The 19041-nt window shown below is 38.2% G+C and overlaps 1 protein-coding gene and 1 long non-coding RNA gene across 4 annotated transcripts in view; one reads left to right on the top strand and one right to left on the bottom strand.

Annotated features, from left to right (window-relative positions):
• Positions 1 to 19041, bottom strand: part of LOC310720258 — a 449438-nt gene that overhangs the window by 226470 nt on the left and 203927 nt on the right. The gene's annotated exons all lie outside the window — the stretch shown is intronic.
• tmem132e (transmembrane protein 132E) overlaps positions 1 to 19041 on the top strand; it is a 240477-nt gene that overhangs the window by 207116 nt on the left and 14320 nt on the right. For all 3 annotated transcript variants that reach the window (XM_083530681.1, XM_083530680.1, XM_083530679.1), the window contains 4 exons: positions 644 to 836; positions 7750 to 7893; positions 13420 to 13625; positions 16281 to 16557. In XM_083530681.1, coding sequence (XP_083386807.1) covers positions 644 to 836; positions 7750 to 7893; positions 13420 to 13625; positions 16281 to 16557 — 820 coding nt within the window. The remainder of the gene's footprint in view (positions 1 to 643; positions 837 to 7749; positions 7894 to 13419; positions 13626 to 16280; positions 16558 to 19041) is intronic.

Raw genomic sequence — 19041 nt, 5'->3', positions numbered from 1 at the left:
ATTTGGAGGCATAATAAATCAATTTATAATCATAATAAAATCACAATAATACTAGTAGTCACTCCAGACCCCTGTAATTTTCTGTTACAGACCTACCCAGCCCCCATTAAAGAAAGAAATCATTATTTGACCCTCACAGAAAAATGTTTGTGGATCTGTTTTAGTCAAATTAGCCATCCAAGGGCATTTGGATGGTTTATTTCGTAATACATTTAAAATATAAGCATAGATTTATGTAATCCTAAATCTTGCATAGTAATACTTGGATTATATATTTATACAATATTAAAAAACAAACCCTTTTGTATTTTTCCTCTTCATTTTCATCTATGTAGCAAATTTTTTATATTCTGTTTCTTTCCAAAACAACAGATGGCCTAGTCTCAGCTCGACTAATTGTCCCATTGTTTGATTGTTTCAATATATAACGCCTAATACATGACAGAACATCTGTCTCTGCTGGTGGCCAGAACATTAAACCGTTTAATGATCTAATCTCAATCTGACCCTAATTACAATCTTTTCAACAAGCGTGAATTTGGTAGCTAGCATATTTTGTCAACAAACACGCATGGAATGGATCAACGGATGTTTCATTGTGCCCTGAATATTTTGTTTTTTTGCTGTTCCCCCCCATTTATAGCGATGTGAGTGCCAACCTGGAAATCATGCAGCTGGATTTTGAAATGGAGAACTTCACGAGCCAGTCAGTGACGAGGAGAATCAACTGGAACATCGATTACCGTGGCCAGAATCCTCCTCCAGACTCGGACAAGGTGGTGACCGAGTTGACGGTGGTGCAGAAGGATATTCAGGCCATCATCCCACTGTCTATGGTAAGAAAGACTGTTTTCTATTGGTTGCAATGCCTTGTTATGATCTGGCGCTCGATCAGAAAGGTCAGAGTGCTTTTTCAAATGTATTAAATACAACTCAAAGACTCAAGAAATTAACTTTCAGTTACAGCTACCAGAGGTAATATTGGATAAATTAAGTTGAGTGATTCTGTACATATTGAAGAGCAGTTCATTGATTCAATGTATATTAGTCAATACTCTTGCCTGGGTGTTATTACCCACAAATAAACCAATATTTATTGAAGGATATTATCAAGCTAAATGCCACGAGTCTAGAAATGAAATTTTTATGAAATTGTCTGTAATCACATTTACCACGAGCAAAATCAAAATGGCTGACTTTATAATAACTTTATATGTAGTTGTACCAAAACAGTGTTGAATTCTCAGTTCGGATTAGACATAACAATTAGAGTAAAGCTGGGTGTGAGTCCAAAACATACACAAGAATTGGAACACCTGACTTATACTTTTCCAGCCATAGTTTCCCCAACTTCTCAAGACACACAACTGCATAGGATGTCAGTGAATGCAGTAGTGAAGGAATACATGTTTCTTGAACTTGAACTAAAAGACCCAAACCTGTTCCAGAACAGAAATGCCACTGTATGCAAAACCAGCTATGGTTTACATGGTGGATGTTCTTGAGTGGCTTCAGAGCTCTGACCTCAACCCTATTAAACACTATGAATTGAAACCATGACTGCACCCTAGGCCTCCTTACCCTACATCAATACCTGATCGCCCTGGTAGCCTAATGAGCGCAAATAATAAGTACACTCCAAAATCTAGTGGAGAATCTTCCCAGAAGACTGGAAGTGTGGAATCGGATGTTCAAAAATGACATACAAATCTTCTGGTCACGTGTCCACGAACTATATAGAGTAGGTTTATTTGAATGCGCTATTGATTTTTCATGCGGTTTCTGTAATACAACATTGACTTAACATTTTAGAAGTAATGTGTGACAAGTTACATCACATGATTTAACAGAACTCCATTTAGGTCATATAAGTCAAATAAGCTAGATGGAAGATCAGTACCTTTCCACCTTCCAGCAAAATCATTTTACAGACGCTCCCCACTTTACGAACTTTCACTTTACGAAGTTTCGCGGATACTAACAAACCGCGCCACAATAGTAGTTGATTGTAACGAGTAAGGAATTTTTTCAAGTGGATTTCTTCAATTTTTAGAATTTTTTTATCACTTAATACAAATATTGTATACAGAATTTTGATTATTTCGATATTTTATTGTTTATTTGATAGTATTTATAGCTCCTACATCATTAGGAGATATGCGTAGACAATAACGAACACAGTAACACAATTACGAACAAATTTATGCTACGATCGGAACGTAACTTGATCGTAAGGCGGGGAGCTTATATTGGAGCTCAGGAAGTACATTCTCCAAGTTCACTCACTTATTACTACTTGGCACGATATACACGGACAAAATAACACCTATTTAAATGCCAAACATGCGCATGCATCGGGAAACGACCGGTAAATTGTCTAAGGCCTCACGTTTACCCAGAGGAATCATGGTATTTGCCAACTGGACTAATCAGACTGGTGGGTATAGCTGTGTTTAGAGACACAACAAAGGCCAAGCTCATACATAGCATGCCAAGAGCGATCACAATTAGTCCCACAGTGACTTGAGCCAGCAAATAGCATTATGTACATGATAAACAAAACACAAATATGCACAATTATATACAAAACATTCGCTTGGCAGAAAAGCGTTTTGAAGCGAATTATCAAGTGAAGAAAATGGGATTGTGGTCATTTAGTTGGTTGAATTCAGAGTTAATACAAACACTGAAATTGTGCACATCAGTATTCAGGCCTCAGTATTATAAATAAGTGTTGGGTCAGTTCAGTTCAGGGGTGTCTATGGGTTTTTATTCCTCTGACCCCAAGTCTTTTCACCTCTCGATTATTTGCTGTAATATTTCACCCTATTAGTCAAAACAGCATATGTAAATTTTTTTGTTTGCAGCTATTTAATATACTGTGGGTGGATCTTACGTTGTTAATTATGTTGTGTAAGAAGTCCTTGGATGTGCCAGCGTTACATTTTCCATTCACTTGAACTATGGGACTCAAACCTGTTCCGGTGTGCCAATACCTGTGTTGGAGTAGAAGTGGTCTGCTTTAGAGCTCTGACCTCAAGGGTCACCTTTGGGATGAATTGGGACGCTGACTGCACTCCAGGCCTCCTCACATCACCTACATCAGTACTTGATTTTTTTAATAACACCCTTGTAGATGAACGAGCACAAATCTCAGATTTTGTAAAACATCTTCCCAGAAGAGTGAAGGTAGAACAGGAACAGATGGAATTAGATGTTCAAAACGCGAATCTTGTGGTCAGGTGTCTGCAAATTTTTTCCATATAGTGTCCTATAATATGAGTGATAACAGTATCTTTTTTCCATTGATGCTCTAAGCATTACTTGTTAGTGTAAGTGGATTAAAAATACTAATTATCGTTTTTTAATAGAAAAAAAATTGAGTCAGAGGAAACAAAACACTATGGCGTATGTGGTTATTGGAAAATACTCAAATTCAGGGATGGATATAGTAACTCTGCTTTGCTCCAGGCTGCAATACTCCATGCTTACATAATTTACAGGAAGTAGAGGGCAAGATGGCCTGGCTGACCGTCTGTCTCTACTTGCATCAGACTGTCACTCAACCACCCACCCACGCACACACACACACACACACACACACACACACTCCCATATACACTCACCTTTGCTGCATTGAAAGACTTCAGAAAAAAAAAAAGCAATGGCCATAAGAACACATTTGCATGTTTAAACTGCCAATTACACAAACACACACACACCCATGTGCACACACAAAAAGAGCCGTGTCCCCATTATCCCATTCACTAACTTTAGTGTAAAGGTTTCAGGTTTTCGGATTTCAACGCTCAATATATTTTACTGCCGTCTTGATCGATTTGATGATCCTGTGGAGGTCGTGTGAGGTCCGTGGTGTTTTAGCGTTGCCCGTCACATATTAAAGCTAAGAAAGAAATGCATATTAAAGCTATATGGATATGTGCTTGGACAAAGAATAAGAAAATAAATAAATAACTATATACAACTAAATACCCAAATGTAAAAGTGTTTTTTTTTTTTAAACTTACAACTGTTCTTTAAATGAATAATATCATAATTTTGGACAGACCATCAGAAATATATTGCCCCACACACAACCTGTGGTCTGCACAAGCTAAATGGAGCAGCTCTATAAATAAATCCACTTGTGTGTTGAGGTCAGGCTCCTGAAGAAAACTTTGTAATAATAATTTATTTGGCAACTATTTGTTTTACATATTGATATATTCAAAGTAAATGTTTTCGTGTTCACTTTAAGGTCAAATAATCTTTGAGAACACTGGCAGCATGATTGTGTTAACTCGAACAACCACTCTTTACATCTGCGTTAAGCAGAAAAGCATCACAGAACACACAAACAAATGGGCTGTGAACACCAGCAGATGACCAGAAAACCACTAGAAGATCGTATTATTTTGGATTATTCTTTGGGAATTGTTGTCTTATCTTGCGTTTGACTAAAAGACAGGAGGTGGAGCTGGAGGTAGAAGACCTGAAGATGTTAAGGTTTTCGTTGGGAGTGACGAGGATGGACAAGATTAGAAATACGTTTATCAGAGGGACCGTGCATGTAGGGCGTTTTGGAGACAAGGTGAGATGGTTTGGACATGTGCAGAGGAAGGACATGGGGTATATCGGTAGGAGAATGCTGAGAATTAAGCCACCAGGAAGAAGGAAAAGAGGAAGGCCAAGGAGGTGGTTTATGGAAGTGGTGAAGGAAGACATGCAGGTTAGAGGCAGATGTAGAGGACAGGGGGGTAAAAAGACGGATAATCTGTTGTGGCGCCCCCTAATGGGAGCAGCCGAAAGAAGAAGAAGAAGTTGCCTTATCTTGCATTGTTTGCTCACAGGACTTGATCTAAGTTAGTTCTGTGTTGACTCCTGTAGCTCTTGGTTGTTCTGTGTCCTGGAAGAACATTGTTTCATTTTCACTGTACTGCACTGTACCAGGGGCGTATGGCTGAAATTACAATTTGCAGAAGGACAGAATTTGATGCAAACATCATATATTTGTGTGGAAGCTTCTGTTTTTAGAGGTTATGGTGAAATGGGGTTGGAAAGGTTCTCATAGCACAAATTGTACCTCTCAATACTAATCAAGCATCTCTGAAATCTAGAAGCCGATGGTGCTATTCACATACCGATCAATTTATGGCCACAATCGGTATATCTTCAAATTGCTTTCTTTCAGCAAGTCATTTTAGTAATGGTTCCATGTGCATGACAATGAGTTCTGTGGTTTTCCCAGTGAGAGAGGACCTTGAATGTTGATGAACCTATATATATATATATATATGTATACACACACACACACACACACACACACACACACACACACACACACACACACACACACACACACACACTATATATATATATATATATATATATATATATATATATATATATATATATATATATATATATATATATATATATATAGTGTGTGTGTGTGTGTGTGTGTGTGTGTGTGTGTGTGTGTGTGTGTGTGTGTATACATATATATATATATAATATATTAGGGCTGTTATTCGATTAAAATATTTAATCTCGATTAATCACATGATTGTCATGAATTCACACATGGCTCCTTTCCCAAAAAGAAAAAAACGGATAAACAAAACCAGACGTTCTTTTCCTGTTCTGTCTCCAGGAAAATGCAGCTCTACCTCTGCCATGTTAATCTGTATTGTGTGACTCTCAGGACATGATCTCAGTCTTTGAATTATTAATGTACCAGCAGTGGCAATGGGAGGAAAAAACAATCTAAATAAACAATATTGGTCACATGTTTATTGGTCACTTTCTAATAAAAAAAAAAAATTGTAAAGCACACTCAAGATCTTCCACTCCAACCAATAATCTATATAATGACTAAAAATTTCCTTTTTTTATAAAGCAAAAAAAAAAAAAACCCACAAACTTTAAAAAAAAAAGATTTTTATAGCCACATTTACTGTCGTGATACTTTTTTTTTAAGCATAATATCTCTATATTAAAAGCATATCAGTGTGTTTATAATGCATTATGAACACTGGATTCATTGGAAGTAATATAATAGTCTGGAGCTTGTAATTATTTGTAATAACGTTACTCCAAATATGATTATATCACATTACATCCAGAGGCAAAGTCTGGAATCGACTCCCCCCCCCCTTGCATTCTTTTTTGGCAATGAGGCGAGCAGGCAAGAAACGTAGGGCGGCGTAAGAGTTATGATTATGCGGCGCCTGTCGAAGGGGCATCGAAAATTCAGCTCCAATCCCGAGTTAATAACTCCAGTGACCATACTTAGACAGGGAAATATTAATCCAGGCTGTTAATTTCCTATGATTAATCGGTGAGTGGAACATTTACAGCCCGAGAGAGAGATTCTTGCGCTCGACGTTTGGCGCCCTTTAGGCCGTGAGAAACGAGGGAAGTAAAGGAACAAATGGCTTTTTATGCTGGAGCTGTGTGGAGGAGAAGGGAGAGGGTAGATCTTGTGAGGATAAGTAAAAGTTTGAAGAGTAAATCCTCCTATTAATGATGGCATTAATGCGAGGGAGGGAAAGATGTCATGCACAAAGTGTATTGTTGAGATCGTTTCCCTTTTTTAATTGATTACCGCGTCATCTTTATTTTCGGTTTCAGGTTCGTCACTTTTAAGCTCGATGAGGAAAAAGGATACTTTTAACATTCTCTCTTAGGAGTTTCCAAGGTTTTTTTTGTGCACGTGTGTAAAATTGCTCAGTTGTGACCAATTCATTTCCGTGTCCATAATTTCTCTGCATTGATTAAAAAGACTGAACATAATTAAATCACGTTTTGCTTTATACCTGGCCTCGAGTATGGCGAGCTCGGTCCTTGCACGTTGTTCAAGTGAGCCGTTTGGTATTTTTTCTATTAACACATGAGCCTTAAGTACATACAAAAATTCACCTCAATTCGTTTTTTTAAAAAAAAACCTTAAGTACATACAAGTACAATACAAAAATTCACCTCAATTCGTTCCCCCCCCCCCCCATGTGAAATCATTTGCACTCCTCCATTTTGCATCCCTGCAGCAACAGGACTAATGAATTAAATTCAGGAGAAGCGATTGAGGAGCTGGTGTGCTCTGTAATTGGCCCCAGTGTCTCCTTTTTGGGGGGTTTAATTGAAAGACCAGCGAACATTGCATCAATTTGCAAGTTCAGGTACAACGCCAAGGAGCTCGCGTTCTCACAAAGTTCTCTCGACTCCTGAGTGCAGAATCGTACCTACAGTTCGGCAATTCGATTACCGAACAGTATGTTTTTCATTAGGAATGATGTGCAACACCATTTGTCTATTAAACTTGTTAGCAATCGGTTCTGCTTTCTTTTCTTTTTTTCCAGCCTTTGTGCACATAATTGCTTTGCAAAAGAACAAGTTCTCTGCAAAAGTTCGGGTTTCTAATTAAATATCCCCGTCTCTTCTAATTCACTAAGCGCGTAGCTATTAAGGGCGCCGTCTCCAACCAATATACTGGTTTTTGCTATGTAAATGAGAAATATGCGGCGTCCATTTGCATTCCTAATCACCATAAGTTACACTGCGTTTTTTTAGAAAGTCGTACGAGGTCGTACGCCCTACAAAGAGCACCACTCGTAGCAGTGGTGAGGTTTATATGCCAGGTGCAGACTAAAGTTGATTCCAGACAAATACTTTTCAATGTAAAACCCTGCAATGAACTCCGTATGAACCGAACTTTCAGTTTTTTCATGACAGCATGTTCTCTTTTTCTAGGACACTGAGATCATCAACACAGCTGTGCTGACCGGCCGGACTGTCGCCATCCCTGTCAAAGTTGTCTCCATAGAACCGAGCGGGATGGTCACGGACATCTCCTCGTTTGTGGAGTGCAAGTCGTCCAACGAGGACATCATCAAGGTATTCTTTCCTTACTGACTCTCAGTAACCTATGAAAGGACAGAGAATTAACGGTAGTTCTTGTAGGTTAATGTCAAATGCAAAAATATTGGACGTTTTTTTTACATTTTCAGGTTCTGATTAAATGTGAATTCTATGCACTGGACCGTCTTTTTGATAGCCAAGTTATAATATTGCAAACTAATAAAGACCAGCTCATAGTATTTAATGAGAACATCGAACATCGTGTTCTTCTTGATGTCTGTAATGATTTCTCACAAGATTTTCAACTAGTCATTAATATAGTAAGCATTCGTTAGCTTGTACGTCTATTCCTATAAATAGTAAGTGATTCATCCAAAGCATTAACTTGCCCATCCATCCCTTATGTAATCCGGCCATACGGATTATGGATTGTGTTGACATAGCTGTCATATTGATAATTTCATGGTTTTTTTTGGTTTGTTTGATTTCCCGAATAAAGTATCTGACGTGATTTCCCCCATATTTATGAACACACCGAAATGGGGGCAGGGTAAAAAAAAAAAAAAAAAAAAAAAGGTTTGTACTATGTAAAAGCAATTTCTAAAACAATAGTTTTTTTAACCTATTGTGCATATTTTCATGGGTATTTATACTACTGTGCTTATTCAGTCACAAGGGAGTTCTTCTTCTTTTTCTTTCGGCTGCTCCCATTAGGGGGCGCCTCATCCGTCTCCATACCACCCGGTCCTCTACATCTGCCTCTTTCACACCAACTACCTGCATGTCTTCCCTCACCACATCCATGAACCTCCTCCTTGGTCTTCCTCTTTTCCTCCTTCCTGGTTGCTCCATCCTCAGCATTCTTCTACCAATATAACTCATGTCCCTCTTCTGCACATGTCCAAACCATCTCAATCTCACCTCCCTCACCTTGTCACCAAAATGTCCTACATGCGCTGTCCCTCTAATAAACTCATTTCTAATCTTGTCCATCTTCGTCACTCCCAACGAAAACCTCAACATCTTCAGCTCTGCTACCTCCAGCGCCACCTCCTGTCTTTTACTCAATGCCACTGTCTCTAATCCATACAACATCGCAGGTCTCACCACAGTCCTATAAACTTTCCCTTTTATTCTTGCAGATACTCTTCTATCACAAATCACTCCTTTCACTCTTCTCCACCCTGCCTGCACTCTTTTCTTCACTTCCCTAACACACTCTTAATTAGTAAAGTATTAATGTAGGTGAGGTGAGGAGTCCTGGGGTGCAGACAGTGTTCCAAATCACCCCAAAGGTGTTCAATTTGGAGGTCAGAGCTCTATAGCAGGCCACTTAAGATCTTTCACTCTATTCCATGTAAATCTTATCTTTATGGAGTTAGATTTTCACGTTGGAACGGCAAGTTTGGGTCTCGTAGTTCAAGATAAAATGCAATGCTACCAGATCCAACGACATCCTAAACAATTGTGTGCCTCCAACTGAGATAATAGTTTGGGAAAGAAAGAAATATGGCTGGGAAAATTCAGGTGTCCCAATTGGTTTGTCCATATTGTGTATTTAATTTATTTTAACCAACAAAAACATGACCTTAATACAGCCTGAATTTCTGGCCAGAGAAATATTATAGCAGTCAAATTCAGAGCTTTTAACGGTAAACTCGTTCCATAAGTATCGCCAATGGGCATGACATTTTTTTTTTTTATTATACTATACATATTATTACACTATCTCTCAGAGCTTTTCATCTTCCTTTAGGCATGTACAAGCTTTCAAATTCTTCTCTTGCGTTTTATTCTCTTCTGTATACTATATGTGTTGAATTGTTCTTTTTCTTTCTGCCACCATAAACTCAACATCGCCAACGACTGCGATAAAGAACATAAACGCATTTTCAATTATCGTTTATTGCAGCATTTTTATACATCCCATAAAAGCTGCTGTCCGTTTCATTGGGGCAGTTTCCACAAAGCATCATCCATGCTAACTTTTAACAAGCTTTGAGGAGAAAGAAAAGACCGCTAACATAGCGACCTCTTCTGATATTTCTGGATTGGCATTGCTGCGAGAGCGAAATGAGAGCTGTTGCGTCAAAGGCAAACAGAGGCTGAGAGTTTGCAGTGAAACGGGTTTAAGATTAAGAGACCGCTACCTGGCAGCTTATCGAGTGGGTTTGCTTGACTGGGCTGTCTACTTTGGAGGCTAATTTGAAACGAGGTGTTCACAGTGTGACTTACGCACGACCTGAGAGATCAATGAAACGATCCGTTTAGGAGGTAAAAAAAAAGTAAGGAAACTCTGCAAGAACGAGAGGAGAAAGGGGATTAGGGGAAGGTTAGAGGCACATATGTCCCTCTCTTATTGGCTGCATTCACTGACGGAGGAACAACTTTTGTCACTACCATCAGAGTTTTTTTTATTTATTTTGCAGTTTAAGCCTACAGGCTCAATATAAATTTGCATATCTGACTCCGACTTATGCCTTATTTTTAAGGTTAAGAGCCTTGCACAAGGGCCCAGCATTGGTGCTTGGATTTGAAACCATGACCTGATCAGAAGTCCAACATTTTATCCACTGTAGCTCAGTAGCTACAGAGACTTGGTTAGCAACCAACACATCCTTCAAATCCTTTAAACTCTGATTTAAGCTTCAACTCTTTGGAGAATGAGCCTCACTAGCCATTGGATTAGGGGCAAAACAAAGGGTGCTCCATAAGTTAACAAGAAGAATAACATTTGGGTCTGGTAGCTGATGTGCATTGCATTTGCAAAAATACTGGATTTTGTTGTTGTTGGATTCAAATTAAATGTGATTTTGAAACACCGTATTGGTTATAGCCAAGTTATAATACAGTGGTCCAACGGAATTCGCGGATTTTGCGATAATCCGCAACTTGCTGTTGGTTAGGTTTCAACTGAGAACCCGAAGATTTTCAGAGCCGCGAATTATCGGGGGTTGACTGTACTGCTAACAAATAAAATAAAGCTCATACTATTTTATGAGAACCCTGAACGTCAAGTAGTGTTTTTGATGTCCTGCTTTCCTCTGTAATGATTTCTCATGAGATTTTCAGCTGAACCTGAGCACTCATAAGCATAGGTTAGCTAGTACATATGTTTCTGTGAAAGTGGTTCATGCAAAGCATTAGCTTGCCCATCCATCTGAGTGTAGAAAAAATTTATCAGCCTGATCTCATATGTAACCCGGTCAAACAAATTACAGATCGCGTTGCTGTTTAAGATGAATATTAATAACTCTATGCAAATTAATTGAATGAACTTGTCTGTTTTTGATGTGCAGCATTGCCTGAGCTGCATCACTAAACGATTTACCACACTCTGTGTTTAAGGAGGCAATCTTTCACCATTTAGGTGTCATTTTGCCTTTTATGTAGTTTTGCGGGTGTAAATAATTGCAAATAAGCAGAGTCTTTGATCATTAATAAGTGTTAGGCTATCAAAATACATACATTACTACAGAGAAAATTACTTTACTGACCCATTGTTAAGCTTGGCACTGTCACGTTAGAATAAATTCCTATTCAGGCAATGAGAGAAGGAACATTATAAAAACTTTATACCTCTAAATTTGGTGCACAAAGCAGCCTGCGACTTCTGGCCTGAGCAATGAAATATTGTGACTGGGTACGTGACCAGATCCTGTTGAGGTCTTGTCTTCGGAAGCAGGAAGCTCTGAAACGCTCTCCCCCATGACTAATCACACTGGCCGTCTAAGGTCAGCAGGGCCACAAAATCCCATTTCACAAACATTATAGCACACTAGCCATGCTGTATCCTAGCGCCTCTCCTCTCCTAATGCTTACAATGCTTATGAAATTTAAATTCCCCATTCAAAGACACAAAAAAAAACGCATCTGTATTTAAAACCTTAGCTTGTACACTAGGTCCTGGGATCAATGTCAAAAACATTCGCTACTTTCCTTAATTGCTAGCACCATCATTTACTCTGCCAGTGCCATTAACCCACATTAAGCCGTTAGCCCACTCTATTACCCCACAAATGCGCTGTCAATTTAAATACCCATCAGTGCTCCATTACATATGCATGAACATTTCATACTGGCTGCTTTTTAAAGCTCAGCCCCAGCCTCTTTGCCACCATCTGTTCTTGAGATGGTCAGAGTAAGGTCATGACAGCAGAATCTTGTTTGAGTATGGCTAAGCGCATCTGGAACTTCAAGTTCACCTCAGTAGTGTCTTAAACACTTTGCTTCTCAGCCAGCCATAGATACCCCTGAACCTTCCCAGCATCTTAATTGGAAATACGACTAAATACGCCAGTGAAAGCATCAATATTTGTAGGCGTGGATTGGTGTCCTATCCAGACTGCATTCCCAACTTAAGTCTGATGTTCTTGTACAGAGCTACAGTTTCTCAGCAAACCTGACCAGGATCAAGCAGAAGGAATGGACATCTAATACTATCGTACAACATGTTTATTAACATGGATCATGGTGCATTAACATGTCAAAGGGCCCCCGATTCTGACTGTTGCCCCTGTACCTTTCAACTGATACAATATTCTATATTTATAGTTTGGATTACCAAAGGGGAGTGTGTGGTCTTGGTGTTGTGAGAACTTGATAAATGATGCAGGGCAAATCTCATGACCTGTAAAGACTATTCTCCCAGCCTCCATCAGGATGAGATAACCTCTGATTACAGTGTCAGTTGGCTAAGACCTCTAGATAAATCATTGATGTATCCTAAAGCAAAAATCTATCTTTATATTGCATTAAGTAATGCATTATTAAAGGTTGCTGTGTGTTTAAAGAGCCATGAGTGGAATCGAAGGACTGGCTTAGAAAAAATGCCTGCAAGTTCCTGAAGTAGGCAATGGTCAGGCTGATTTCAGGTTGTGAAGTTTCTAGAGAGAATGATAGAGGCTTTGGTCACAAGCTCATATTGCAGGGTAGTGAAAAACTATTTGGCTGATGAATTAAATAAAAAAATCTCCAACAAAACTTTTGTATCAAGTAAGTTCAAGAATTTGTCAGAGGTCAACCGATTTTACAGAAAACTGATTTTAAAATGGATACTGGATAACAAACAAACATAATACCAAATGAAATACATAATAAAATAATGAACTTTATTAAAAAAAGAAAAAAAAAAGAATACTAAATTATGAAAATGTACTTAATGAAATAAATATGAATTAATTATATTAATACATATTGAGGAAAAAAAGACGCATTCAGACAGCCAAAATAAATTAAACAGTTACATCCAAAATAAATAATAATAATAATAAAAAAAAAAGACACTGAAAATAAACATGCGGTGTGGATGTACAGCATCTGCCTCTAGAGGCCACTTTCGTGCTTTTTAATTACAGCAGAGCTTTTCAGGCGCTTCAGCAACCCGGAAAAACTATCGCTATGGCTTTTTGCTGATAGCCGATAGTTTCAGCATTCAATTATCGGTGCCGATTAATCGGCAAAACTGATGAATTAGTCGACCTCTAATTTGTGGTGTACCAAAGCATGTTTTTATCCACAACATTAATAAGGTCTTGACTTTCTCTCTATCTTTCCTCACAGGTGTCTATGAACTGTGATTACGTGTACGTGAACGGAAAGGAGACACGAGGCTCTATGAACGCACGTGTGATCTTCAGTTACGAGCACCTAAGCGCCCCTCTGGAGCTCACTGTATGGGTGCCCAAGCTGCCTCTAAACCTTCAGCTTTCTGATAACAGCCTTAGCTTCATCAAGGGATGGAGGGTCCCGATTCTGCCTGACCGCAGGTAAGATGGTTTTTATTCAAGCACAGGCATGAATTGGGTCCTGTGTTCATTTGCAATGAATCGCGCCTTGCCATACGAGCAGGTGAAGTGCAAGCGGAAAAGAAAATGCTCAGAACTGAAGTGCTCTCGGGTGTGACATTTTCTTTGCCTGCTCACTGATACTGTTCTGTCCACTCAGTTTGGCCACCCTTGTGCTCTTCATTAAATGATAATGTTTAAAAACCAAACACTTTTTTTAGGGTGCTGATTCCTCCTTAGGATATTGGCACAGAGCACAGATTGTAGTGCAATTGGAAAATAAGTCCATAGGGAATTTGCATCTCCATAACTGAGGGTGATGAGATTTGCATGCCAAAGCATAGCCAATGATACGATACGATACATTAAAGATACATATGAAGCAGGAACCCGATGTGATGCGATACGATTTACCCCTATTCCGATGCAGTGCGAATCGTTTTCAGTTTGATTCAACACAATGCGATTTAATGCGATACAATGCAATAGAAAATATTATGCTATGCAATTCAACAGATAGTTCACTTTTATTTATTTGGTTCACACAGGCAACATCATTTCTACAATATATATACACTGTGCAGGAGAACTAGCACTTTACCGTGCTAGCGTTTCTCACTGGGGGTATCTTTTTTTGCATTTTTGAATATTTTGAAAGCTTGTTCTGGTTATCACCTAAAAATGATTCCATGAGGTTTCAATAATGGACTGTTTCATCAATAATTAGATTTTTTGGGATCTTTTTTTTTTTTATTTAATGTATAATTTAAGGCTATAAATGTTTGTATTGGGTGGAAAAAACTCTCGCAGCACATAAAAGCACAATAAGCCCCTTTGAGGTGATCAAAGAAACAGAAATGTTCAAATCAATATAATCCTACATACTATTGTCATATCCTTTGACCAGGTCTCGGGTGTCTTTCTGGGTGTACAGCAGGTAATGCTTTCTTTTCAACACCATCCTCATTCCAGCTCACTGGTAAAGGTCTTATCTGTCCAGAACACTTTGTTTTAGCTAACCCTGACCTTTATGTTCTCAGCACTTACCTAGAGTTTGTTGCTTTGTTTTTCTCAACTATATAATGTTGTTGTGTTTCTATTTATGCTAATCCTCAATTTAGGAGGGGAAGGAATGTTTTGTCTACCCAAAAGAGTTGATTTATTCAAGAGATGAGAATCCTAAGGCCCCTTTAACAGTGTGGCTGCTATTCAAAGTGCCATGATGTCATTATAAAATGATTCCTAACACAGCTCGCATGTTCATTGGAATTCTCAAACATGCAGCTTGTCTGTTTCTTTCTTTTTTTTATACGTGGCCATGTGGTCATGTTCAAAGTGGAGGGCACATGGTCTTTTTTTTCCACCTCCATATCGGCTATCTAGCTCCACTGGTTTCTAACTCCCACATAGTACACTTAAAAGGCGACGTTTCTTTCACTACCCCATTGGTCCAGACTTAAAATACAATGTGAAATGCATTGAAGAATTTTATTGTATTTTTTTTTACCCCTGGGAAAAAAAAGATTGTGTTTTCTGCCGTTTTTGTTTTTTTTAATTAGATAAAAATTTTAAGATCTTCACAGTTGACTCCTATCTTCCGGCAATAATCGCCGGCGGGCAGAAAGGACAGCGCAAGCTTTGCAATTTATGTCTTTCCGAATGGAGATTGGAGCTTTTCAGTTCTGTACACATGAGCTGTGAGGGGAAATTACTTCCCGCTTAATTGAATTCATTCAGATGGGCCATTTAGATGGAAATGTGATCTGATTTGATGATACTAATCCAATTCTGCAGTAAGCTTTAACATAGATCACCAGATTCTTTAAAGAAAGAATGGTCTTAGTTCTCCATCTAATATATTGGCTTTTCCAGCTTCAAGCACTGATAAAGTTTATATTTCTTGTAGGTTTAGCAAATTAGATTTTTTTTTTACTGTAACCAAGCCTTTAATAAAGTCTGGATTGAAGAAGGATCGGAATGAATGGTAAACTGGAATAGATTTTTGGATCCATTCTTCATGATTTTCATTATGTTGACTCTTTCTTGACCCCCCTACTCTCTAGGTAACGTATAGACAGGAGGAAAGAGAGCGAGCTGGTGCATTTGCATTGCAGGAACCTTTTCAAGATACTGAGAAAACTTTTTCAGCATGTCATGAATGTTAGGCAATGAGACAGAGTGAGTGTGTCTTTTCTTTTCCGCCAGAATACACTTAGAATGTACTGTGTTAAGAATTGGCAGTTGGCATAACTCCATCATGACTCATCTATCGTGAGATAAGTGTCCACCTGAAAAATATCATACAAATGTCTCTCGCTTTGTCCTACAACAATCTAGATCTTAATGAGTTAGGACAAAACCTTAAACTTCCTGCTGGAAAGAAACTCTAACTTGAGAGAGCTGTAGCAGTGGGCGTTTTTACCTTCACAGAGCTGCATTAGAGTTTTCCAGCGGAACCTGGACAGCCTCAATGGGGGCGAATCAATCTCTAGTTCTCTTCCAACATATCCTTCACTTTTTTTTCTTCTTCTCCTGCTGATGCCTCTATCATACTGTGAAGTGGATCTGCATTTGGACACATTTAAAACCCAGTGTAAAAAAACTGCAGACTAAAACCATTAATTCTCTCCCACCTAGATCGGCTCGTGACAGTGATGATGACGACGAGGACGAGAGGAAGGTGAGCCGTGGCTGTACCCTGCAGTACCAACGAGCCCAAGTGAAGGTTCTCACTCAGTTCCACACTACCTCCAGTGAGGGCACCAACCAGGTGATCACCATGCTGGGGCCTGACTGGCAGGTGGATGTCACTGACCTGGTGCAGGACTCACTTAAAGTTGTGGATCCCCGTGTGGCTGAGTTAGTGGATCACACTGTGCTGGTGGCCCTGGAGCAGGGATCGACCATACTGAAGGTAAGGGGTAGGGGGTGTTTGAAGGGAAATTTCAAGCATGGTGTAGCCAAATAGGTGATTTATCCATAAAACGTATAACTTGTTAGTTGTTACTTGTGTGGAAAGGACCACAAATTAGGTCGTCACCTGATTCGCAAGTGACTGGGTCAAGCATCAACCTATAGGAAAACAGTACAGGAAGAAGAAGTTATCTGATTTTATCAAATGAAGACTAGGAGGAATTTGTATGCATCCAGAAAGGGGTTTAGCAAAGTTCAAGGATCCTGTCAATTCTGAGTCACTTTATGCTTTGTTAAATCACTTGTTGGCAGCCTCATGGATGATTTCCTGTATGCTAATCAGTCTCGGATAGTTTCCCGTGTAAAATCCTGGAATCCAGAATGGCCAACCTGGGAATGGTGCTTTGTTCTGATGGCTGTTTTACGACCAATTCTTAGGTCAGTGTTGGACGACGTACACAAACCATGTAATTGAGTTAAAGTCGAGGTAAAGGTAAAATATTACTCCAGTAAAACCACAAGTAAAAGTACAAAAGTATCTGCCTTCAAATGTACTTAAGTATCCAAAGTGCTATGACTTATTAGGGCTATAATGATCCTATGATCATTTTTGTCACAAGATTTTTGCTTAATCGACTCAGTAAAAAGACACTGTTACTCACAGCACACTGATCTAGCTTGAACCCTATTGGTGGATTGCTGAGTGTTTGACCAGTTAGGTTTATCCTAAAAAAAAAAAAAGAAAAAAAAAAAAAGGAACAACTGATTTTCCAGAATGTAGTTGAATAAATAGTAAAATATTTGACTTTAAAATAGTCGTGAAATTTTTGCCAAATGGAAATACTTCAGTAAAGTACAGATACATGAAAAAAGCAACTTAAGTACAGTGAAGAATTACATTTACTTTATTTTCCACCACTGAAAAAAGTCTACTGAATGGTTACCAATTTGAATTACAGTATAGTCGATGGTTATAGATATTCCTCAAGCCCCAAAAGAAAACTGCGGCTGGGAAATCAAAACCATGTTGTTTCAGAGTTTCTTATCCCTTATGTAAACTCCTGTCTCAGACGCTGGATCAGATGTGCTGGATTAAAGCGGGAACATGGGTAATCTCTAGGAAATGTGCTAGACTAATATGATGCCACAAGATATGACAGTAAACAATCAACCTAATCTACAAAGCCCAATTACGGTCTTCCTGCTGCACCAAATAGACCCTGTATGTCTAAATCTGCTGAGACGATGCAGTCTGAGTTATTGAAGTTACCACCTAAGTCTCTTATTCAACATGACATTTCAGTCACAGATAGAAAATGACTCAGAAAATGAACAAATGTCATGTCAGATGGAATTTTACTATATTTATGTCCTCGCCTTTTCACCTGGTTCAGTCTCTTCATACCTTAGTGTGAATTTTCCCAGCATGTTCATAGAATGTGCAATATTTGAGAAAGAAAAAATGGGCAGCAACCAATCTGTTAATTGGAGGAATCTGTCTGATAGAATAATCTTTGTATTATTTTTAAAAATTCATCGACATTGTGAGACGTTCAGTATATTTTTGATATATGGTTGGGATGATATGTATTTGACTTCAGAATTTTATTATATATAGTTTAGATCGAAAGTCTGTGGCATACCTGAGGTAAAAAAATGAAGTTGTCGGCCCAACGACACTTTTACATGCAGTGAAAGTCGGCTAATTCCTTTTGGAAATCATTGTGTTAGCTGAAAAGATTTTGTGACTGGTTTAAATGAGATTTTATTATAAATCATTTTCTGAAAAATTAGAACTTTTGAATCTTTAAATTATTGTTTTTTCACTTACAAAAATGCTCATTATTTATTTATTTATTTATTTATGAACATGACATTCATTGTACATTCATTTTATTTTTAAGGAAACTGTCATTTTCTTTGTTCACTTTTAATCTTTGGATCATTGTTTTTCCCTTTCTTTTATTTTGGAATTCTTGAATTATCATTTTTTTTTATTATTTATTTTATTTTTTTTTATGAAATCTTTGTATCATTGTTTTTTCATTCCTTCCTTCTGGAATCCCGAATCATTAGTCTTTTCTTCAGAATTTTTGAATCCTTGTTCATTCTTTTCTTTCCTAAGCCGTGGTCCTTCACTCTTTCATGTATTTTTTGCAATTTTGAAAATATCATTTCATTCCTTTGAATCTTTTTTCTTTTTTTTTTTCTTTTTTCTTTTTTTTTCCTCAATTCTTTTTATTGAAAAATCAACAATCACAGATACAAAAATGTAAACAGAAATTCTCCATTTTTTCTTTTCAAACAAAGAGCAAACACCCCCACCCCCCAAAACACAAACAAACCCCCAGACACACACACATGTGCACGCACGCACACGCACACACACCCCACATCCCCGTTTAAAACAAATGAAGAAACAAAAGAAAGGTTATGCATACAGTCCAGTTTTGACCGATTTGGATCTTTAATCAGGTAACACCCG

The sequence above is a fragment of the Silurus aristotelis genome (assembly GCF_946808225.1).
Source record: "Silurus aristotelis genome assembly, chromosome: 26".
Lineage (NCBI taxonomy): Eukaryota > Metazoa > Chordata > Actinopteri > Siluriformes > Siluridae > Silurus > Silurus aristotelis.
This window is presented reverse-complemented; position numbering and strand designations above follow the sequence as displayed.